General features: G+C 37.8%; 1 protein-coding gene across 1 annotated transcript; it reads right to left on the reverse strand.

The window, feature by feature from the left end:
* Positions 1–9,306: 9,306 nt before the first annotated feature.
* On the reverse strand, positions 9,307–23,961 carry LOC306863707 (uncharacterized protein). Its single transcript, XM_079407215.1, has 2 exons — positions 23,517–23,961; positions 9,307–12,439 (listed from the first exon to the last, which is right to left on the reverse strand). The coding sequence occupies exons 1-2, from the start codon at positions 23,743–23,745 to the stop codon at positions 11,628–11,630; spliced, it is 1,041 nt and encodes a 346-aa protein (XP_079263341.1). The 5' UTR covers positions 23,746–23,961; the 3' UTR covers positions 9,307–11,627.
* Between the last annotated feature and the right edge of the window lie 2,337 nt (positions 23,962–26,298).

The raw sequence follows: 26,298 nt of genomic DNA on the forward strand, positions 1-26,298 counted from the left end.
TACACAATTCCTGGAAGCTGAAAACATCCCAGCTCTTGCATGGCCAGCATACTCACCAGACATTTCACCCATGGAGCATGTTTGGGATGCTCTGGATCGGCGTATACGACAGCGTGTTCCAGTTCCTGCTAATCTCCAGCAACTCCAGCCATCGAAGAGGAGTGGACAACCTGATCAACTCTATGCGAAGGAGATGTGTTGCACTGCGTGAGGAAAATGGTGGTCACACCAGATACTGACTGGTTTTCGGACCCCCCCCTCCCAATACAGTATAACTGCACATTTTAGAGTGGCCTTTTATTGTGGCCAGCCTAAGGCACACCTGTGCAATAATCATGCTGTCTAATAAGCATGCTGATATGCCACACCTGTGAGGTGGATGGATTATCTCGGCAAAGGAGAAGTGCTCACTAACACAGATTTAGACAGATGTGTGAACAATATTTGAGAGAAATAGGCCTTTTGTGTACATAGAAAAAGTCTTAGATCTTTGAGTTCAGCTCATGAAAAATGGGGACAAAAACAAAAGTGTTACGTTTATAATTTTGTTCAGTGTATATATATTATATAGAGGCTGAGGCGGCAATCTTATCAATAGCACTTGGCTTCTGCGTGATGAAACTGCAAATTACAGGTGCATCTCAAAAAATTAGAATATGGTGAAAGTTCATTTTTTCTTGCAACTTATTTCAGAAAGTGAAACTTTCATATATTTTAGATTCATTACATGTAAAGTAGGGGTGTAACAATATGCGTATTCGTATTGAACCGTTCGGTACGAGGCTTTCGGTTCGGTATGGATTACAAACCGAACGATTCGTTGGACTAATCCCAATACGTTTGGAAAATAAAAGCTTAAAGTGTGTGAAATATCAGTGCTACTGAGCTCAACAACGCAGCCCAAACGACGTAACAGGCAATGTGCTGTCTACCCTGCGATAACCTCCCCTTGCTGGGGTGCGTCGAAAGAGATAATCTTGTATCGATGATAGCCAGAGATATTGTCAAAAACATCAATTATTGGCAATATTAAGAGGATTTGGCATTTCCAATTACTGTAGGCCTGTTACATTCTTATTTTTATTAGGCCTATTATTATTATTATTATGAAGTTACTTTTATTATTAAATTAAAAGTACAATTAATTTGCCCCGCAAACCTGGTGCAAACGCGTGCTTGTGTGATATCCATTGGCTCACCTTCTTTTAAAACAGAAACATTTCCAACATTGCGACGTAACCAATTGCCCCGCCCCCGTATCGAAAACGTACAGAACTGTGACACCACTGTGTTGTATCGAACCGAACCGTGAATTTTGTGAACCGTTACACCCCTAATGTAAAGTAAAACACTTCAAACGTTTTTTTGTTTTAATTTTGATGATTGGAGCTTAGAGCTCATGAAAGTCAAAAATCAGTATGTCAAAATATTAGAATATTTCCTAAGATCAATCAAAAATGGATTTGCAAAACAGAAAAGTTCAAGTTATTTGAAGTATGTTTATTTATGCACTCAATACTTGGTCAGGGCTCCTTTAGCACAAATTCCAGCATCAGTGAGGTGTGGCATGGAAGCAATCAGCCCGTGGCACTGCTGAGGCACTATTGAGCCGATTGACTGTTTCTCATCTTTCTCTTGAAAATATCCCATAGATTCCAGATTCAGGTCAGGCATGTTGTCTGGCCAATCAAGCACAGTAATATCATGGTCAGCAAAACACTTGGAAGTGGTTTTGGCACTGTGTGCAGGTACAAAAGCCCTGCTGGAAAAGGAAATCAGCATCTCCATAAAGCTTGTCAGCAGATGGAAGCATAAAGTGCTACAAAATCTCCTGGTAGACGGCTGACGACACCCCAAATCATCACTGACTTCAGAAATTTACTTTTATCTGAAAAGAGGACTTGGGACCACTGAGCAACAGTCCAGATCTTTTTCTCCACAGCCCAGGTAAGATGCTTCTGACGTTGTTTCTGTTTCAGAAGTGGCTTGGTAGCCCTTTTCCTGAAGACGTCTGAGCGTGGAGACTCTTGATGCACTGACTCCAGCTTCAGTCCACTCCTTGTGAAGCTCTCCCAAGTGTTTGAATCAGCTTTGCTTGACAGTATTCTCAAGCTTGCAGTCATCCCTGTTGCATGTGCACCTTTTCCTACCCAAATTCTTCCTTCCAGTCAACTTTGCATTTAATATGCTTTGATACAGCACTCTGTAAACAGCCACACCTTTCAGTAATGACCCTCTGTGACTTACCCTCTTTGTGGAGGGTATCAGTGATTGTCTTCTGGATCATTGCCAAGTCAGCAGTCTTCTCCATTATTGTGGTTTCAAAGAACAAGAGATACCCGGAATTTATACTGTAGGGATGGTCATTTATTGAAACTCAAACGTAAATTTGAAATACTGATTTTTTGACTTTCATTAGCTGTAAGCGCTAATCATTAATTGAGTGTGTGCGACGAACAACCGTATAAGTCCAAAAAAACAAAAAATGAGATAACCATGTGACATTAATTGTATGTGTGAACTTTGTATACAGAAACAGTTTGGGGATATTTTTGCGTGACCAAGAGTCCGCATTTTAAACGTTAAAATAGCATCACGCGGAAAAAACGTTTTTGTCCACAAAGAAGAATGGAGATGCCGCTTGCTGTCATGTCCGCTTCGGACATTAAAAGGGAAAACCTCGGCAAAAAAAAGAGAGCCGACATGACCAAATGGAAGGACAGAGTAAGGAAGGCTTTGAGGGATGCTGGAAAACCATATTTGACTTGAAGAGGAGAACAAAAACCAGGGAAAAATCCACCGAAAGAGGTGAGTGGAAGAACCGTATATGTGATGTGATCGCTCTCTCTCTCTGAACGCGCTGAGGAGCGCTAAACACCGCATAAACAGTTAACCTATCAAAATAAACCACATACCATATATAATAAAGCTGTATTCATTCATATTTCCCACCAGTCCTGTGTAAAGTACGGCAAGCAGAGTTTATTTGTTTATATATTTATTTATATCGTGAGATGGCGGAGCGCGAGAACAGTTTAAAGTAGTATACACAGGTGCGCTGCGCCAGCTTTTCTAAATAAACGACAAGGTGCACTATTGGAGCTATCTAAACATACAAGAAGTGATCAAAGTTCAGAGACTATTCCCATCATGATAAACAACGGAAAACTGTCCTCTTATTTATTTATTTATATATATATATATATATATATTGTTTTTTGTTAATAATTCATTGTTATTGCCTGTACTGTAAGAAGGTCTATGTATTGTCCATTGTTCATACTGTATTTTCTGTTTTTAAAATAATAAACTTGAAAGAAATGCTTAATATTAACCTGAAGTTTCTGTTACTGTATTAAAACTAAGATAAAGGAATCAGATCTTTAGTGGTTTAAAGTGATATGATGAACTGGAGTTATACTGTTATTCCACACTAACTGGACATATACCGTTCTTCCACATTTCAGAAATATAAATCACAATAACTTTTGATTTTTAATACTGACACTGAAAATTTTTATCTCCTTAGAATTGAGAAGCTTTTGTTGTCTATTTTCAAGTAAAATAAAAATATATAATATAATGTTCACAATCCAAATGAAAAAAATCTTATTACTCAAAATTTGAAAATATGGACTTGTATGGTTCTTCGTCTCAAGGCTTCAATTAAAACAAAACAACTTTTGAAATGTTTTACTTTAGATGTAATGAATGTAAAATATATGAAAGTTTAACTTTTTGAAATAAATTACTAGAAAATAATTTACCTTTTCACTATATTCTAATTTTTTGAGATGCACCTGTATATAAATTAGGACAATGATTGACGGACATCCCTGTGCCCCATTATTGCAGGGCACAAATGCTGGGTTAATTGTAACACTATACAAACATTTCCACATGCTAGCATAACAGAATTTACCAAATGTCCTATTTTCCTTGCCATATCATCACTATATAGAGAAAAAAATGTGCCAAAGTTAAAAAATATTTTGAAGATATAGCTGAACATTTGTTTAACCATTGCAAAAGTAAATTTCTGGGTGAAGTAAATTTGTCATCTCGATTTTTAATGCTTATTTAAAATGAGACACATTGGTTTATTATTTTTACAATTTCAAAGTTGAGATAATTCTGCTTTGCTTCTTATGCTTTTCTAAAAAAAAAAAAAAAAAAGTGTTGGGTTGTGAAGGTATTTTCTGCACTGAACCCCACGACGAGTTTAACAACACTCGCAGCGTGGATTACAGTTCATCGCCGCACCGGAGTGAGCACGTTTTGAGGTTTTATGGACAAGGTTTTAAGCTTATAGTAATGTCAATTGTTTTTTTTATCTCAAATATTTTGGTGGGTCTTGAAATAGATTATACTTGTCTAGGTGGGTCGTGGAATGCAAAAGTTTGGAAACCCCTGCACTATACCACAGAATCATTAAAGGTTTACTGGGAAAAATCTGTATTATAGTGCACAGAAAAAGAATACGCACATCTGAATTCATAAGGTACGTTTATTTGTGGAGCACTGTGTTACATGTAAACATAACAAGAAACTAATTGTTCAGAGAGCTTTAATATATTTCATATTTTGAGAGAAAATTTTTTTAGTAAAAAACTTTTACTTCAGTAAGCAGTTTAAAACAGCACCAGAGGATTCAAACTGGAGAAAAACCTTACAAGTGTTCACACTGTGACAAGAGATTCAGTCAGTCAGAGCACCTGAAAACACATGAGAGGATTCACACTGGAGTAAAATCTTATATGTGACCCTGGATCATAAAACCAGTCATAAAGGTCAATTTTTATTTATTTTTTTAAATTGAGATGTATCCATCATCTTAAAGCTGAATAAATAAGCTTTCCATTAATATATGGAAAATGGATATGGTTACAATTGGATAATATTTGGCCAAGATACGGCTATTTGAAAATCTGGAATCTGTATATATGTATATAGAGAAAGTTGCCTTTAAAATTGCCCAAATGAAGTTCTTAGCAATGCATATTACTAATGCAAAATCAAGTTGTGATATATTTACATGCACAATTTTGAACTGCGTTCATATTCTGCTGTTCTGTAGCCACGGATTTGTGGGTCTTTTCTTTTTCTCCTACAGATGACTTGCAGGACCCTGTTCGTTGTTGTACTAAATTAGTTTTAATCGTTTAACCACCACAGCGTCTTGTCTCCATTGGCAACACACACGATTCGTTTCGAATGCAAGTGAAGTCGCAGGTAGCAGAAAGTGCAAGCAGCGATTGCAAGTGACATTGTAAATTTAGTTTATTTTTTCTTGTCTTCACCACCTAGCTACTGTTGTAAAATGTTGAATGATTCAAACTAAAAATTATTAATAAATAGAACAAAACAAAAATAAAAAGAGTGCAAGTGACATCCCTCGCGGAAGCGCAAGTGTCTTTGAGTGCAAGTGCAAGTCTGCAGCTAGACCCTATTGGAATTTTTGGTTAATTCGGACTGAATTCATTTCGATTGATGAATCTGATTGTAGTGTTTACATGAACGCTAAATAAAGTGATCGAGTTTATGTGCGCATTTATGTCACAAGCTTCAAAACTGAATTGTTTTTTATTTATTGGCATGCGCACACTGCCCAATTAGCAGTGTAAATAAAGCTCATCCTAGACTTGCTGTCATAGCAACAGGTCCTTAACCTAAACCTGCTCAGGAGCAGCTCATTTCATGTAAACAGGATTAGATCACATCTTTTTAAGCAGAATTGATATGTAAAATTTGTCCCAACCACTGCTACTTTATGGGGGAAGTCGTGGCCTAATGGTTAGAGAGTCGGACTCGTAATCTAAAGGTTGCGAGTTCGAGCCCCCGGCCGGCAGGAATTGTAGGTGGGGGGAGGGAATGTCCAGCGCTCTCTCCACCCTCAATACCACGACTGAGGTGCCCTTGAGCAAGGCACCGAACCCCCAACTGCTCCCCGGGCGCCGCAGCATGGCTGCCCACTGCTCCGGGTGTGTGTTCACGGTGTGTGTGTGTGTGTGTGCATTTGTTCACTACTCACTGCTGTGTGTGTGCACTTGGATGGGTTAAACGCAGAGCACCAATTTCGAGTATGGGTCACTTGACAATACGTCACGACTTTACTTTTTATCATCGCGTCAGGACCTCTTCCCACGTATCGACGAGGACACGAAAGGTTCAGTAGACTGTTTGCTTTAAACGAATGGTTATTGTCATGGTGTAAAGAACAGAAACTGCTCTTTGTTAATAATTGGAATCTTTTCTGGGAGCGTCCTAGGCTTTTCCGTGCTGATGGCCTGCACCCCAGCAGAGTCGGAGCGGAACTCCTGTCGGACAACATCTCCAGGACGCTACGCTCCATCTGAGTAGTAAGCCAATTCTCAAATAACTGCTATGACGACTTTTGTTCTACCCACTTAAATGATAGAAGTACTTGCGTTGTCCAATCTATACAGACTGTGTCTGTTCCCCGAATAGCGAGGTCAAAATATAAATTTAATGCAGGATCTAGAAAAAATCTGATCGTGATTAAACCAGAAAAACACAAAATAAATGAACAAAAACCATTTTTAAGGCTTGGGCTCTTAAACATTAGATCACTCGCACCCAAAGCAGTTATTGTAAATGAAATGATCACAGATAATAATGTTGATGTACTCTGCCTGACTGAAACCTGGCTTAAACCAAATGAATATCTTGGTCTAAATTAGTCTACTCCACCAAGCTACTGTTATAAACATGAGCCCCGTCAGACTGGTCGTGGCGGCGGTGTGGCAACAATATATAGTGAGATTCTCAATGTTACTCAGAAAACAGGATACAGGAGGTTTAACTCATTCAAAATACTTCTGCTTAATGTTACACTGTTAGATATCCAAAAGAAATCTCTCCTATCTCTTGCTCTGGCTACTGTGTATAGACCGCCAGGGCCATATACAGATTTCCTAAAAGAATTTGCAGATTTCCTCTCAGATCTATTAGTTAATGTTGATAAACTGCTAATTGTCGGAGATTTTAACATTCACGTTGATAATACAAATGATGCGTTAGGACTTGCGTTTACTGACCTAATAAACTCTTTTGGAGTCAAGCAAAACGTCACCGGGCCCACTCATCGTTTTAATCATACGCTAGATTGAATTATATCGCATGGAATTGATCTTACCGATATAGATATCGTACCTGAAAGTGATGATGTTACTGATCATTTCCTTGTATCATGCATGCTGCGTATTACTGATATTAATTATATGGCTCCGCGTTATCGTCCGGGCAGAACTATTGTTCCAGCCACCAAAGACAGATTCACAAATAACCTGCCTGATTTATCTCAACTGCTCTGTGTACCCATAAATACGCATGAACTAGACGAAATGACTAGCAACATGGGCACTATCTTCTCTAATACATTAGAAGCTGTTGCCCCCCTCAAATTGAAAAAGGTTAAAGAAAAACGTACTCCCATGGTACAACAGTTATACCCATTCTCTCAAGAAAGAAACTCGTAATCTTGAGCGCAAATGGAGAAAAACTAACTTGGAAGTTTTTAGAATTGCGTGGAAAAACAGTATGTCCAGCTATAGACAGGCTCTAAAAGCTGCCAGGGCAGAGCATATCCGCAAACTCATAGATAATAACCAAAACAATCCAAGGTTTTTATTTAGCACAATGGCTAGACTAACAAATAAACACACGCCACCCGATCTAAATATTCCCTCACAGTTTAATAGTCATGACTTTATGAATTTCTTTACTGATAAAATAGATAACATCAGAAATACAATATCAAATGTAGATTCTACTGCGTCTAGTATTTCAGCTTCATTCATCGCACCCAAAGAAAAACTGCAGTGCTTTACAACTATAGGACAGGAAGAGCTAAATAAACTTATCAGTGCATCTAAACCAACAACGTGTTTATAAGATCCTGTACCCACTAAACTACTGAAAGAGCTGTTACCTGTAGCAGAAGAACCGCTTCTCAATATTATTAACTCATTGTTATCTTTAGGTCACGTCCCAAAACCATTCAAGTTGGCGGTTATTAAGCCTCTTATTAAGAAACCACAACTAGATTCTAGTGAACTGGCAAATTACAGACCCATTTCAAATCTTCCGTTTATGTCTAAAATTTTAGAAAAAGTTGTGTCTGCTCAATTGTGCTCCTTCTTGCAAAAAAATTATCTCTATGAAGAATTTCAGTCAGGTTTCAGGCCTCACCATAGTACAGAAACTGCACTTGTTAAAATTACAAATGACTTACTACTTGCTTCAGATCAAGGCTGCATCTCATTGCTAGTATTACTTGATCTTAGTGCTGCGTTCGACACTATAGACCATAATATACTCATAGATCGATTACAAAACTATACTGGTATTCAAGGGCAGGCTTTAAGATGGTTTAGATCCTATCTGTCCGATCGCTACCACTTTGTTCATTTAAATGGGGAGTCATCTCAATTATCACCAGTAAAGTATGGAGTACCACAAGGATCTGTCCTAGGTCCTCTGCTATTTCCAATATACATGTTGCCCCTTGGTAATATTATTAGAAAATACAGGATTAGTTTTCATTGTTATGCTGATGATACTCAACTATATATCTGAACAAGATCAGATGAAACTTCTAAACTATCTAAGCTAATAGATTGTGTAAAAAATGTAAAAGATTGGATGACCAATCATTTCCTCCTATTAAATTCAGATAAGACAGAGATATTACTTATTGGACCAAAAAACAGACGGATACACTGTTACGTCCTCTAAAGTAAAAAATCTGGGTGTTATATTAGACAGCAACTTGTACTTTGAAAATCATATTCCCATGTTACAAAAACAGCATTCTTCCATCTTAGAAACATTGCCAAGCTTCGAAACATGCTACCTGTTTCTGATGCAGAAAAGCTAGTTCATGCATTCATGACCTCTAGACTGGACTATTGTAATGAAACTACATTTATGTATCTTATATGTACTAAGCTACTGAGCTACGCTTTGATTCAACCTCCCAACTTTTTTTTTTTTAACAAAATGTGTTTTTTACTTTGGACTGTGCAATATCATTTTAACTGTAACTTAACATTTAAAAACATTCTAATGTTAGCAGACAGATTACACTTTCACATGTGACCAACAATTCCTCAACAAATATAAAATATCATAATGAAATGTAATCAAAATATGTACCTGACAGAGTTGACACATCTGACGGTGGTTACGAAAACCTGAATTTGTAGTCATTTGAACTATCAAATACATTGAATCAATTATTGTATTAAAACAAACACAACAAACAGTGAGTGTTATTTTATAAAGCTTTTATTTAAGATTCACATTTAAGTATTTTGATATATTATTGGAACACAAAATCTGACGGTGGTGACAAATTTGGTATTTCTTTCACAAAACAAATGGAGTTCATGTATTAGCCATTTAGTTTTTTTCTGTTGATGCTAGAATAAAATTATCTAAATATTTCAAATAATTTCCATCAAAAAAGATGGTGTTGACATATCAAGGTTGTGACCAGGAAATCTTAACTTTAGGATTTCAAATATTCTGAAACTATAAAACTGACCAGAGCCTGTCTGACAGTGATGTACTCTGCAGAGAAGGACTGTGGCAGGGGTGTCGTTCACAGTAACAGCTGCTCCTAATATTCCCTGATTTTATTACAGTTTAATGAGTCTGACGGTGTTGACACAAAGTGGGGACACAACTTTGAAACCTTATGAAATATGCATGTGACACTGAAAAACTACTGATATTAAGTGTTGCTTTTGATAAAACAAGCTCTTTTTATCATTAAAAAAACAAATTTTCGTCCATGTTATAGCATATGAATGATTGAACCCCTCTCTGTAGACACACTGTTTTAGATGTAGTGAGAAGACAATAAGTGTCAGATCAGGACATGTTTTGTCCCATGTCTCAAGAATGACTGATTTGTGTCTATTTTTACGCATTTTTTTCATGAAGAGACAGAGTGAACATAAAATTACCACAAAATGACATCAATCAGACAGAGAGAGGGAAAAAATACTATTGCTGCAAGTATCTTCTGGACACATACAAGTACGTTTGACAGATTTTGGATCATTTTGTTTGTGAAGACATGATGATGAGAAAAAAATATATAATTTGTCTGCGAATCAGAAAGCCATATTCATTTAGTTGTTGTGCAAACTGTAGACCATACTTATCTTTTTGCACATGTGCTAAAACCCCTGCAGTTTGCTTATATTAATAAGAATTAAAATCTGGTGTGAACAAGAACCTAACTGTTCAAAGAGATTACCATATTTAATAGTTTATTAGTTTTGAGAAAAACAAAGTTCACATCCTAAAAAAATGGGCCAAAGGGACTGAGAAATTGTAAAATTTCAGCAATGTTCTGTATTTGTTTTTTAATTTCTTCAAAGGGGTGGTTGACTTTTTTTCTTTTCTAGGCTTGATTGTGTTTATGGGGTGCAGTCTAATGTGTGTTCATGCTTTGTTTGAAAAAAAAAACACATTTTTCACATAATTTAACTTTATTCCACACCTCTCGGTCCCTCCTCTGATAAACGCACTGATCATTTCCTGGTTTTATGAAGCCCCTCCCTCAGAAATACATGATAGGCTCTGATTGGTTAGGTGGCCCAGTGTGTTGTGATTAGCTAAACCGCCTCTACTGCGCATCCCGCCTCTCACCTCAATGGCTCCGGTTGTATTGTAAACAATGCCGTCGTCTATATTGCTTATCAATTTGAGCCCGATTGAGACGCAGAGGATATTAGTGAAGAGGATTGCGCAGAACCTGTGCAAGCACGGCTCTTATGGGCATGTTTTTTTTTTTTTGTTTGTTGTTGGTACTTACTTTTAGATATGCTGTTATTTGTGTTACTTCTGTTAGCTTTTAATATAAGGTTTTATCCTGATTAAAGCTTTAATACAGCACGGTAACTGTACGTGCGTCCATGTATAACGATTCTCATAGCTGTGTGAAAATAAGTGTATAATTGGAACAGTTTGTTGGAGCTGATCTGACAATCTGAATGAGAGCGAGAGCGAGAGAGAGATGCAGAGTGTACACGAGTAAGAACCGCTGCTTTAGAACATTAATTTGAAAATTTGTGAATCCATTAGAAGCGTTAAAGACAGAATTGCGAATCATAAATGAATAGATTTTTACATGCACCCCTAGTTTACTCTCTCTTCTCTAAAGCAGTGCAGCATGGTCTCACCCCCTTCATTGCGTGTTCCCGGGGGCGGAGTTTATCTGGGTTTGTATGTCACAAAACCCGGGAAGTAACTTGTAGTCCCTTACCAGTTGTTTTTGTAGGCATTAAACTGCCAGAATTTTAAAATAATTTTATCTCCGTTTGCATTGAACTTTCAGCATCGTAACTCTGCAGATATTGTTTATGCTCAAGCAGCAACATTAGACACCAACTAAAAAAGTGAAATCGCAATCAATCACGCCTTTAAAATGTCTGTTTTGTTAATCTTTTTAAATGACAAAAATAACCAATAAGAACACTTAAAATACCAGGTGGATCAGTAGTATCAGTATGAGCAGGAATGCATTTAAAACCTTAACAATATCCATCTCTACACAGCACACAAGTTTCAGTCATCAGATGCAAAAATCACTTTTACATGTTGTTTGAGCATAAATGTGTTTTGGCAGTGTGAACCTTAAGGTGTCCTTTCTGTGTAAAAGTCTTTCCACACTGAGAGCAGCTGAAAGGCCTTAACCCAGTATGAGTTAACATGTGATTCCTCAGGACTCCTTTACATATGAAACTCTTTCCACACTGAGAGCAGGTGAAAGGCTTTATTCCAGCATGAATTAACATGTGTTTCTTAAGGCTTGCTTTACGTGTGAAAGACTTTCCACACTGAGAGCAGATGAAAGGCTTTTCTGAAGAGTGAGTTAGCAGATGATTCTCAAGGTGTCCTTTCTGGGTAAAACTCTTTCCACACTGAGAGCAGGTAAAAGACTTAATCCCAGTATGAATTAACATGTGCTTTTCAAGGCTTGCTTTCCGTGTGAAAGATTTTCCACACTGAGAGCAGGTGAAGGGCTTTTCTGAAGAATGAGTTACCAAATGATTCTCAAGGTGTACTTTCTGTGTAAAACTCTTTCCACACTGAGAGCAGGTAAAAGGCTTTATTCCAGCATGAATTAACATGTGATCCTTAAGGTTTTTGTTACACGTGAAAGTGTTTCCGCACTGAGAGCAGCGGAAAGACTTTTCCTCAGTATGAATTTTCATGTGTTTCTTAAGGCTTCCTTTCTGTTTGAAAGTGTTTCCACACTGAGAGCAGCGGAAAAGCCTTTTGACGTCTGTTGTTTGAATGCTGCAACTTGCTGATTTTTCTTCATTGACGTCATGATCTTTCTGATCCTGATGTTTCTCCACTTCATTCAGATCTGGTCTTTCCTCTTTCACTTTCATCAGGCCTAAAATTGAATCATTAAAAATATGAAAATCAATGGGAACATTTGGAAAACAAAAGGATAAAATATTTAAAATATGCTGTAAGACTTCACTGTGAGCAAATTACAGTCTGTTTGATCTTATTACATCTCTTTTTCTGCACTCTCATGAAATGCTTACATCATAACAGCAAAAAAAAGGTTCCTTGTGTTGTGTAAGAGAACCATATGGCATCAAAAGTGGGACAAAACAGCGCAAGCGCATGACACAGCACATAAGCGAATTACAGTACTGCGCACACAGTTACAAAGCTTGCACATAAAATGTAAACCTGAAGAAATGTCAAATTCCAAACTCAAGCACAAACAATATGATATCTGCGGGTCAGGTAATACAAAATTACATTCTGATTATTTGCAGGTGGGTCACGGGTGGATAAGATAAATCAATGATGCAAATATGAACTACATTTTCTAAAATATGAACGTGTGTTAAATTGATTAAACTAAATTAAAGTTATCCAACAAAACATTATTTAGTCAAGAGCAGTGAGGGATTTTCTCCCTTTTGTTGTTTGATTAACATTAATGACAAACGGCACAACTTTATTAGGCTGCTGTCACAAGACCCATTTCACAGATCCAATACTGATACACATGCGTTTTCATTCGCAACTGTTTACAGTAACTTAAGACAAAACCGACAGTGCTTATGAGGATACTCGCCAGGATGACCATTTTGACGTCATTTTGTGTGTATCTGGCCACTAAAGCACAACAAGCGCGCACTTTGGATGTGACTGCGAACGCACAGAAAAGCGCCTCTGGAGCACGCGAGTACCGAAAGGCTTAAAAAGACGTGCAAATAATAAATTTTTGTGACAATGCAACAATAACCAATTAGGCAACTGACAATCCTGTCAACTGTACCGATGCGCGAGCTGAAGTTTTGTATCGCAGCATTTCTACCCTCCCTATCCTGATCTTCCCTGCTTGCTCTCTCGTATTGTCTTGTCCTTCTTAAGAGACTCTCGCTGCACTATTTTACAAAACCGAAATTATGGATCTGATCAACTGGTCTCTTAACGCAATTGACACCATCTTCTCGACTAGAAGTTCGGGATCTGGAGAACCGGAATGTCCTGCTGGGACGTTTGCTGCTGGCTACACGATGGACGCATGGGAGAGATGGCGGGTCGTGTGTCTGGCGGCTCTCTCCGTGGAGGACATTGAAGACATCTTCTTATTCGGAACCATGATAACTGGGTTTCTGCTGTTTGGATTAGGTGTTGCCCTAAACTATCGGAAAATTAAGGAGACGGGATTGGCTATCCAAAACCTCTCAAGGCTGCCCGTCATGATTGAGGCTGTTGGCAGAGCGGTCGGCTCTGAAACAGAGACGATTAACCGCAATATGGATTCGATCACGGCTAAGCTCTCGGCTTTGGAAAGGAAAATTGATGGACAAGGAGATCAGAATGGACAATGAGAATAGCTGTGAAACCAGAAGATGGCTGTTCGCCCAAAGACAAAACAATCTTATCTCTTTCCGGCTTCCCAAAACAGAACGGCTTGGCAAGGCCGCTCTGGTATCAACTCTCCTGTGAATACTGCAGGGAGACGCTCTTTCTTCCCTCCCCCATCAAAAACCTTGTTATTGTCGGGCGCTTGGGCTCTGGCCAAGGTCGTTTCCATGGCAATTGCTATGTCGCACCACAACCTGCGAACTGAGACAACTGGTTTGGAGTACTGGCGCAACGGATTTCAAGGCATACGAACTCACACAAACTCACACATATACGCTCATATATACAGATTGTCATCCACCTTCCTACCCCCATCCCACGCCTTTGTCGCTTCATCCCGTCAGTTTGATAACGGGTTTGTGTTCGCGCTGTAATGGCTGCAGGCCGGATGGCTGTTCGTCTGAATTGGATTACTATGCAAGTTATGTTCCTGTGTTGACTGTGCTCTATGCTGAGGTTTTTGTCTGTTCTCACACTGCACTCCCGTTCAGGAGCGTAGTGTGAGGACTATTTTTTTCTCCTCTCTTTCCTCATGTTGTGCTGTATTCTTCTTCTTTATTGCATTTCGTTGCCTTGTACCTACATGTGCAATGACAATAAATTGAATCCAATCCAATCCAATTCAGCTCTAGATGTGCCGATGTGAAGAGAAGGTCAAAGAGAGAAGACGCGGTACAGTTGAATCACTCACGCTGTTTTCACATGACTGATTTGATCTGATGGTTTGTGTGACTATTTACTCATCTAACCTACACGCTATATTGAATAAATATTTTTCAGAAATTTTCCTCATTTTAAAGTCGAAAGCTGCGGTAATGAGTAATGTGATCTGCACAATCCCACACCGAAATTCAGGACCTGATTAAAATAATTCTATTGTACAGAGAATTGTGAAACATGACTTTTCCAAAACTTTCCAGCAGACCTGCAAACTCATCAGAAAAAAAAGGTGACAGTGTTGGGGGGGGGATGGTGCAGAATGGGCGACGCCGACACTGTGAACGCATTAGCCTTGCACGTTCGCCAGATTCTAAATAGACATTGTTTACAAGTAATGCGGTAATGCGGCATCCAATGCAACAAGACGTCAAATTGCTTTGTTACACTGTATTACTCTCGCATCAGCTGTTGTCTAAACAGTCACATCTACCCACATCAACACATCAAAAACGCTTTAAAACTAGGGCTACGCTTGGGCTACATCCAGCTGACTTGAATGACTGCTGCACACACGACAACCTCCATAACGTGTCGTTAATCAGGGTAGCTCAGAATTGGAGTAGTAGCCAGAACTCAGGGCAGAGCACCTGGCTTAAGTTAGGGGCTAATGATAAGGTTGCAACCTAAGTTGGCTATCTGAAATACTATATACTTACGTAGCAAGCTAAATGGTTAACTTTAGTTAGCAAAGCGGTCAGACAATGCAGGAATTAACATTACAACTAGCTAACAATGTTAGATGGCTAGAAAATTTGCTATCTTGCTAACGGAAATTCCAGCATTGGATCCGCTTGTATTGCTTGCTATTAAGCATTTTGCTCGAAGCATAGGCTAACTGTATGAAAAAAAACCGCTAACTTAGCTGACGTTATTTGACTTAAGCAAACAAATATCTGTTGTTTAGCTCCAAAAAGACTGATTTACCTTGAATTCAATTTCCATCAGAGTCTCTTGACAGGCGCGAACACAGATGGCAGTGTGTTTCAAGATCCTGAACCAAGCGCTGAGATTCCGATTGGTCCAGAAAAAATGTCATTTATAAGAATTGTCCAATAACGCAAGCCCACCCCCACCTCCCTCTCTTGACAGGCGCGAGCTCAGTAGAGATTCCGATCGGCCCAGATGTCAATTAACGCAAGACCCCCCCCCTAAAAAAAACTCTCCGGTTCTACACGATTCACGTGAATGACCCAATTGACAATAAAAGCGATAAAAGTTTGCAGGTATGTTTCAGGCCTGGAAATTGCGGTTTTAAAATTCCATGACGTTGGAGGACGTTTCCAGTTTTCATGACCGTATGAACGTATTATAGCTCGGAAGTTTCCATTTAGCGCACATACTATGGAGCGAATTTTGTGCCGGTATTCATCAATCAAATCCAGCGTTTGCAAATAAACAATCTACTGAGCCATTCTCTGTATCTCTTATCCTCTGTTGGATTGCAGAATATAGAATATATAATGTAGGCTACATATGTTGATACAATTGTTCAACATAAAAAAAAATGCAGGGGTATAACAATAAATTATCACAATATATTGTAATACTAAAATGCATTTGTATTTTGGATAGCGACAACTGTGTACCAAAAATGAATTTTATTTTTACGTTAGGGCAAGTAAGATTTATTGTCATTCTGCTATATGTTGAGACATAGCCTACAGTGGAGAGAAATGTTGTCGGCTACCTCTGCAGTAAAAGTTTAAACAAGTATAAAACTACACGTAGACAACCTACTGAAAGGAGTAGGCTAATCTAATTATGCAAATAGGCTACTATAATCAAACTAGTTTATGTTCAGATGAGCTTTATTGCTATTCAGCTATATAAATGTACCAAAATATAATCTAAACATCGATATCCCTTCAAAAAAGGCATATCGATGGCCAAAGGCAAATACCAGCAACTTGTCCAAGATTGCCGGGACAAGGGGTGGACAACATGGCTAATGACAGTAGAAGTCGGATGTCGAGGATTCCCAGCTCAATCTGTGTGGAATCTATTGACAAAGGTTGGACTGAGAGGCCACTTGAAGAAAGCAGCCATCCGTAGGCTGGGAGAAGCGTCAGAGAGAGCCTCCTGTTGGCTCTGGCACAAGAGAGAGGGTATAAGCTGGAAGCCTGGAGGAGAGGGGCAGTGACCTGGCCAGTCACTGCTGACCCGCCAACTGGAGGGTGTTGTGGTTAAGGGTCGAAACACCCAGAGAACGTTGAGGACCACCTGACGACCTCTCTTCCAGGCCAAGGCTTCATCCATTAGAAATGGGTGTATGGTAGCATCGCAGATGTATTGTACAACTGAAAAATTAACCATGGTTTTACTAAATAAATACCATGGTATTTGCAGTAAAGCTGCCATTACAGAAATGGTAACCTGCAAAAAAAACCCAAAAAACATGGTTACCACTGTAGGATATCAGAGACCGAATCAGACAAATTTAAGGTTCGATCAGAACATTGAAACATGAGAAGCTGAAATTCCAGAGAGGCCCCAAGGCTGTAACAGGACATCATAAATCAGATCCCTAGCTCCAGCCTGTCTGAAGAAAGCCTAACCAGCAAGCCTCTCTCACAAAACAGCTTGCAACATGAAGACAAAAGAAAACGTGCTTTAAACGTTTCTTCCAATCCATTCTTTGTCAAATGTATCATATTCTGGTTATAGAAATCACATCCAAAAGTATACTTTGCAAGAGCGTGAAAAATTCGGACCATGTCATGTGACTGATGCATGATTTATGACGGGGGGAAGAAACAGAGCAACACCCCTAGCTAAGATAATATCTAATTGGTCAACACACCAGTTGGGAGGGGTCCAAAAGCCGAGTTTAAAAACTCAGGACACCATCAAATCTTTTCTCTCTTCTCTTTTTGCTTCAACTTTTGCCACCGCGTTTTGACGCTGCTTTTCAGCGCTCTTTGAGCTCTTTGAGCGTGCTCTGGCCTACATGCCAGCTGCTACTTAACACTACGATGAGAAGAAAAAACACCTAGTCTCGTTACATCATTTTATTATTTTACTTTAGTTCTTTTCTTTCCGTTGAGTTTCGTGTTCAAAAGTTAAGTTTGCTGCAAAGTCCAAAATTATAAATATTCCCTTTGAGCTAAATTGACCTGTTTCCCTTACATTACATATTACCTTACACCACACTTTTACTATAGTAAAACCAATTATTTTCGTAAGGGATATCATAGTATATTTTCATATTTATATAGCATACATTAGTTTATATACACACCTTGTATGACATTTAAAACTAAAAGTGGCCTGTAAGGAGATTTTAGTCTGACAATAGCCTGTTTGGAAAAGTCCAACTAAAAATATTAGGGCTGTGTATTGGCAAGAATCTGGCGATACGATACGTATCACGATACAGGGGTTGCAATACGATATTTTGCGATACTGTAAGCAAGGCGATATATTGGGATATTTCTTATTTTAGGAATAGGATATATATATATATTTTTAGGAAAGCTGTCATTAAGAACACACCACCATATGCAAACCTTAGCAAAAAAAAAAAATAACAATAGTTTAACCAGAACACACTGGGATCAGAATTTGCAATAATCAGTCCCTATAACATTCAACATTATTGAACCACTTTTTGTGCAGTATGAGTAAAGGGAGAAATATTCAAGTGCTTGCATGATTCTTTAGTTAAATGTATGTATAAATATATTTTATAAAAAGATAAAAATATATATTTATAGACTCTACTTTGAAGGTTCACAGTTTAAGTTTACAATCGTGACATGCAATGTCATAACATTTGATCTGGACAAAAATATACATTGCTTAATATCAATGAAAAATAAAGTGCTTGCAGGATTCCTAAAGAAAACAAAACAATTGTAAAACAATCAAATAAATACAGATGTTAAACATTCTCAGAACCTTTCAACTTGATTTCACAGGTTTTTCAGTTTGTGTTTATGTTCCGCGTGGAATCGTTGAGACCGCGACGCGAGCACCGCCCCACCTGCACAAAACACCCCCGAATTACGAGAGAAAGCTGCAGCTGCGCGGCGACTCTACCGCCCGCCAACACGGGACGCGGCAAGCGGCAGAACCGAGGTTGTGCTCGCGCCGCAGTCCCGGGCCGGACATTACCACAAAAGCCCAAATGGCGCCCACTCAAAACGAAACAACTGCCATGAATCTTGTATGATTTTAAATTTTTTTTTAAAATATCGATATTCCGTTCCGGAGAATCGATACAGTATCGCCAAACAAAATATCGCGATACTCACGTGTATTGATATTTTCTTACACCCCTAAAAAATATGTGGCTTTTTATATATAGCCGAGTAACATTTTAACTCATGAAATTAAGAATAAAAGGCTACTGTCAAGAACTATATTAGTGACTCTTCAAAAACTTTCGTTATCTGAGTCACTCCGAGAAGAGTCCCCGCTGCCCAGAGTGTGTCTTCACCCGTGTAGTGTACCGTCATCCAAAGAGCAGAAAAAGAAAGTAGGCTAAATTCTATGATGAAGCTTGACATTTTGATGCCATTTTGTCAGGTTAGGGTTAGCCCATTATATTTCACATAAAATGTTTACATATAGTCCACAAGAGAAAATAGTTGAATTTATAAAAATGACCCCGTTCAAAAGTTTACATACACTTGATTCTTAATACTGTGTTGTTACCTGAATGATCCAAAGCTGTGTTTGTTTTGTTTGTTTAGTGATAGTTGTTCATGAGTCCCTTGTGTGTCCTGAACAGTTAAACTGTCTGCTGTTCTTCAGAAAAATCCTTCAGGTCCCACAAATTATTTGGTTTTCCATCATTTTTGTGTATTTTAACCCTTTCCAACAATGACTATGATTTTGAGATCCATCTTTCCACACTGAGGACAACTGAGGGACTCATAAGCAACTATTACAGAAGGTTCAAACACTCACTGATGCTCCAGAAGGAAAAACCATGCATTAAGAGCAAACTTGAGTGAAAAAGAGTACATTTTTCTTGTTTTGCCTAAATATCATATTTTTAAATTTAGTACTGCCCTTCAGAAGCTACAGAAGATACTTACATGTTTTCTAGAAGACAAATGAAGTTAAATTTACCTTGCTCTTCAAATTCAAAAAGTTTTCACGCCCCGGCTCTCAATGCATGGCCTTTCCTTTAATTTTTTTTGTTTATTTAGGCTGCTGTCACTTTAAGACCTCATGCGCGGATCTAATATACTGTTACGCATAGCTCTATGATTACTTTTCTGTTTAGGAGCCTTGTCCTCCTAATTAAAAAAAAAAAACAATAGGACCACCTTCTGATCAATAATCAAAAATGCTGATGAAAAATTAGCCTTCCTAATATGATGAGATATTTGACTCCTTAAAGTGATTTACTGGTTGTTGTTTTTTCTTTTAATGGCATCATTTTCATCCATTTCAAATTTAAAAATGTATGTTTATAAGCTTTTTAAAATTTCTATTTAAAACAATATAATAAGTAGAATATGATTAAATTCATAAATTCATGTGCAGATTACGGTTTTAAATATAACATTTAGCCTACAGAAATATAAAATTATTTAAATAACTGAAATTATACGCTAAAAATGAAACTGAAACCGCCAGCAGGTGGGTTGCCAAAAAATACTTATTTAAAAAAAAACTATTAACTTAAAATCAGTGTTGCACTATTAATATTGTCATTTTTTTTCAAAGTCTTACTGAGAGTTAGCAAAAAAGAAACAAAGCAACATTTTTGGTCCGCTTTGTTTTTAACTTTGAAGTCTCATATTAACATTCTTAATTAATAAAATGTAAATTGTACGCCACCTAGTGGCATTTTTAATAGGAGCCTTTGCTGAGTAGATTCAAAATACTTGAATGTGAAACTAACAGAAGTAAGCTACAACAAAATTATAGTATTTCTCCAGCTAAGTTTAAAAGTTTATGTAGTAAAGTCTGTTAACTATAATTTTATATCTAATCTAGCAAATAGCCCCAATACTAGTAGGGATGCATCGATCCGATACTCAGGATCGGTATCGGCTCCGGTACTGGAATTTCTGCCGGATCGGGTATCGGTCAGACAAGACCGATCCAAATCCGACATTGTGCGTATACTATTCGGTTATTAAGCCCCAGGAAAGCACAAAAACATTAGAAAGCACCATAAAGTCAAAGTGTTCTGAAGCCCTTCCATCGTTTAATGTGAGGTACAGATGAATATTTAAGTCATTAATTATTAAGTAAATAATCATTAAAAAAAATAAGTTAAGTGAATTGTCAAGTTCACTTTATTTTTTTAATTATTTACTTAAATTGAGGAAACCCGTTGCCTTACAATTTCTAAGTCAACTTATCACTTTTTACAGTGTATAACAATGCGTTTACACATGTCCAGTTTCGTTTGGAATGCAGCCCAGACCACCTCCTGAAGTGGTTTGAGCGATCAGATTTATATTACAAAACGCATGAAGTGACCAGGTGTAAACAGCTCCTATATATTTTTTCATGTTATTTTTCATTAAAATGAAATTGTCTAATAGATTGTGTTTAACACACAAAAGAGTGATACAGAGGTATAGAAATTCTACATTGATTTAAACAAATAATAAAAAAACTGCGCTGGTATCAGATCGGAATCGGTCGATACCCAGAATTTTCTGGATCGGATCGGAAAAATGGTATCGTTGCATCCCTAAATACTAGTGGGTTCCTTATTTACATCACCAAATGTATACCATTTATAATTGTGTGTTTAAGACTTCAGACTTGTTAACTTATTTTTTTGTTCTAGAGAATGCAATGAAGGACCCACGAATTGAACGTGCTATGGGTTTGTGCAAAAAGCTTGTCGGGTGTTTCAGCTACAGTTGGAGGAGGAAGAGGGAGCTCAAAAACAACTCTGTTTACCAGACCTCAAGCTCAAGACGGAGTGTTCGACAAGGTGGGGATCTAGGCAGGCTATGGTGAAGAGAATACTTGAGCAGCAAGCTGCCATCACCCATGTCCTGTCTTCTGACCGCAAGGCTAGGCACCTCTTGCCAACATGGCAAGACCTGGAGGTCCTGGAGGCTGTGGACAAGACTCTTACCCCACTAGCAGACTTCACAGATGCTCTTTCCAGTCTTTTGTTTTGGCTGTTAAGGAAGATGACTCTGACCTTATTCGCACAATCAAATCAAAGATTGTGGGGTATCTGGAGGAAAAATATAATGACCAAAAAACACAGGACCTCCTTGACATTGCCACAACCCTCAACCCCAGGTTTAAGATGACTTACGTCAATGAAGATAACAAAACTGCTGTCCAAAACAAACTACAAGATGAGATGTCAAAGTTAACAACAGTTGAGGTAAATCTAGCTATATATTTCCTGTGTATTACAATGTACAGAATTGTTTAAATTGTTTTACCATGACTAAACTGTGATTAAATAAACATAATTTGTCCTTCACAGGAAAGTCTCCCTACTACAACTAGCAGTAGCAGTCTTGCAAAGAAGACTCGAAAGACCTGTTCTGTTTTTGCTTTTCAGGTAAAAGAGTGGTTTCAGTTTAATGTTGCAGGCTCATTTATTGATAATAAATAATATTGATAATAATAAATCATCAAAAACAATATTGGGCTTGTTTTTGAAGCTGCGGTTGCTTATTTGTCTCACGAGAGTTGGCAACAGTGCCCCTGACTGTCAAATCTTCCTGTGCCTGAAGGCAGAGCCGATCCTCCCTATACACAGAATACGCCAGGGGGCCCCCTTGCTCTCAAAGATGTTTAATTTTAGTTTCGTTTTTTTTTAGTTTGGCCAGCGGTTATGAAAAATGATAATTTCTTTTAATGCAGTGCGCTGTCACCCTCTCTATGTAAAAATCAGCCAAATCATGTAACGTGAATGTCATACAGTCTCTTGCTCGAGACTAAAAGCAATGAGCTGAAAGCGTATCGAGCCGCGGAAGAGATACTGTTTCTCGAGCGCTCTCCGTGAGTGCGATTCCAGACGGTTTTACGTAGGGCCCCCAGAAGTCTAGGATGGGCACTGCCTGAAGGGTTCTGCTCACGGTTTTGTTATTTGTCCTCACATCACATATATTTGTGCACACAATCATATTTTTTGAGCTCGAGTTTGGAATTTGCCATTTTTTCAGATTTACATTTTACATGCAAGCTTTCTCACTGTGCGCGCAGTAGTGTTATTCGCTTGCACGCTGTGTTTATGCGCTTGCGCTGTTTTGTCCCACTTTTGAAGCCATAGATAAAATTGTGTTGTGTGATTGACAGCTTGTTCTTTGATCGCTTCTGTAATTTAAAGAACTGATTATATTCATGCTATTAGGAGAAACAATGTTTAGATTGGTCACTGGCTTGATTTACACAACAACAACAAACAATTTTGAGACAAATAAAATCTGCCTGAACTTGAATAATCACACATCAGAAATCACTGATTACAGATCAGACATTAGATTAAACAAGGTTACTTCCATGATGTGGCAGTGCTGTAAGGTATATATCTTACAGTAAAAGTCTGTTTGCAAACCTGCTGCAAAACTGTTACTAATTTACAGTGAAATGTACCAAACAAACAAATAATGCTCTACTGACACATTCACATGATTGAAACCACAGTCCTATAGCAACTTTACTTCAAATGTGGCTTCTACTAAATACAAATGAAGTCTCGCACGCTCTGAGTTAAACATGATTCCAAAAAGCACAAATAAGGTATAGTCTAATAATTAAATCTCCCCGGGATCGGTTCAGTCACATTTCCATAAAAACTTTGAAACATGGATTTAAGACATTTTAATAACAGTTAGGTCTTATTTTTATATAAAGGATCTGTGGATGTACCACAAACAGTCATTAAAGATAAATGAAGAATAATCACCAACCTCCTTGTTCCTCGTGTTTTATTCTCCAGGTTTCTGGTTCCTCGTGTTTTATTCTCCATGTTTCTGGTTCCTCGTGTTTTATTCTCCAGGTTTCTGGTTCCTCGTGTTTTATTCTCCAGGTTTCTGGTTCCTCGTGTTTTATTCTCCATGTTTCTGGTTCCTCGTGTTTTATTCTCCAGGTTTCTGGTTCAATCATGTTCTGCTCTCTCTCTTCTTTAACAAACACCATCTTCACAGCAGATCTCAGTTCAGATGATACTCCTCCAGATATTCCTGCTTGCTTCAAAACTTAGTCACGACTCTGAGGACTAAAATATTACAGTTATTCATTGTCCTAATTCAAAAACCATATTTTTCTGTTTATAGAAACATTTCTAACAGTTTGTGTTAAGTCAGCATCACAACAAAACAACAGAGAGCGCGGTGAAACTAATCTTCTTCCTCTGAGGTTTTATGGTGTTTGGGAAGCAAACGAATGTGTTTTAGCGCCACCTGCTGGACTGGAGTGAAGCGGAGAGAGGAGGGAAATAATACAGGAATTTTTTTTTTTTTTTTTAATGCTTCAAAAAATAAAACAATAACAACAAAAAACAACAACCAATAGTGCGTCTACAAAGTCGGTCGTGATATGACGTCATGCTCTGCAGTGTCTTTTTAAAAAGTTAAATTCAACTCATGACAAATAATAATAAGTTTAATTTAAGGGGAAAACACCAGTTTTCAGTTAAACAAAAGTAAAATGTGTAAAATGCTCCCCAGTCTGACAAAGCAATTTACTTTAAACATTTACAGCAAAATCAAAGTACAGGCATTATTAGCTATTAAAATTTAAATCAATAATTATGAATTACAAAATTATAATAGTCTATTTGGAACAAAAAATAAAAATGTTAGCTGATGATAACTGGCTAGCTAATTAGCTACCTGTTTTAAATTACTTGAGGTAATTTTTAAAGTCAAAATATGTTTATTCAACCAACTAGTTGGAATTATTTGATGTAAAACATTAATTTCGATGTTCAAAACAGAATAACTACAGTAATTACCCATTACCCCCTGGGGGCGTTTTACCCCACCTGGCCGGGGGCATCTCAGCTAACAATTACAACGTTCTGAGAATGAGATTGAATTATCCGTTAATATAAGATTTCTTTATTATAACTACCATGTACCATATGGGTGTATGCCATATGGGTTTCAAAACGAGATCAATATGGGTCTTATGTATGTTGCCCAGTTGGGCCCCATTCAGGTTCTATATGAGATTTATGAGGGCTAATTCATATAGGGCCCAAGTGGAACCCGCGGACAAACCCATCTAGGCCCCATATTGGCCCCTCCTTGGATTGTTAGCTGGGTCATAAGTGGGACCAATATGGGTCTTATATGTGTTGCCCAGTTGGGCCCCACATTAGTCCCAGTCAGGCCCCATATGAGATTCATATGGGCTACTTCAGATGGGGCCCACATGGAACCCATGGACAAACCCATGTAGGGCCCATATTTACAGCCCATATGGGGCCCACATGGGACCCGTGATAGAATGTTGGCTGGGATATAATAACCCAGATATAGGTTTTCCTGTAGCTCAAATAGTAGAGCATGGCGCTAGCAACGCCAAGGTCATGGGTTCGATTCCCAGGGAAAGCAAGAGCTGATAAAATGTAAAAACTGTAACTTGAATGCAATGTAAGTCGCTTTGGATAAAAGCCTCTGCTAAATGCATAAATGTAAATGTAAATATATTTTGTTTCTTAAGCACCAAATAACAATGACTTCAACAAAATATTAGGTTTTAAAAATGTGAATTTTATTTTTCCAGACATTAAAAATGAATAAGATTTATTTGACTTTAATATAACATTATTTTCTTACCACTGAGTTAACGATGATGTGCTTCTCTCTTTTGGTCCGTAAACAAAAAACGTGTCAGTTAATATCATGTTCTCTTCAATTACTTGTCAAATCTCTCTGAAATCACAATATTTACTCTCGAATATTTATTAATTATAAGTAATTATTCAATAAAGAGATCAATAAACCAGTGTTAGTCAGTCAGTAAAACAAAATGACTATTAATTTTTTAAATTATGCGAGTGTGCGGCTTTATATGGAACAGAAAAGAGCGTGCAGACCAGAGGCGCGCTGTAAAGAAACATAAAAATAGTATGGTATGCTTTTCAGACTACACTTAACCTCGGCTTAATTTCAGCTATACAATTGGAATTATATCATCATTATAATCCGATTTGACTACTTTGATGTCTACACTTTATTAAAAGCTTATTTCAGACATTAAATTCTGCAGAAATTGTTTGTTTATGATTAAAAAATACACATTTCAGCATTAGAATAATCAGAAAAATCTGCAAAGTTTTAATTAGTTTACATGATTATGACAACTAAAAATAACCTGCAGGGAACATTCTGAGAAGGGTCTGGCTGCAGACTTGCACTCTCAGACATCCACTCAACATTTTACAACAGTCGCTCAACATTTTACAACAGTAACCAGGTAGTTAAGACAAGAAAAAATAAACTAAATTACAATGTCACTTGTACTCTCCGCTACCTGCGACGTCTCTTGCGTTCAACACAAATCGTGTGTGTTGCCAATGGAGACAATACGCTGTGGTGGTTAAACGATTAAAACTAATTTAGTACAATAACGAACAGGGTCCTGCAATTCATCTGTAGGAGAAAAAGAAAAGTCCCGCAAATCCGTGGCAGAACAGCAGAATATAAACACAATGCGCAAAGTTTCTCGTTAAGTGTTTTCCTC

The sequence above is a fragment of the Barbus barbus genome, assembly GCF_936440315.1.
Source record: "Barbus barbus genome assembly, chromosome: 4".
Classification (NCBI taxonomy): domain Eukaryota; kingdom Metazoa; phylum Chordata; class Actinopteri; order Cypriniformes; family Cyprinidae; genus Barbus; species Barbus barbus.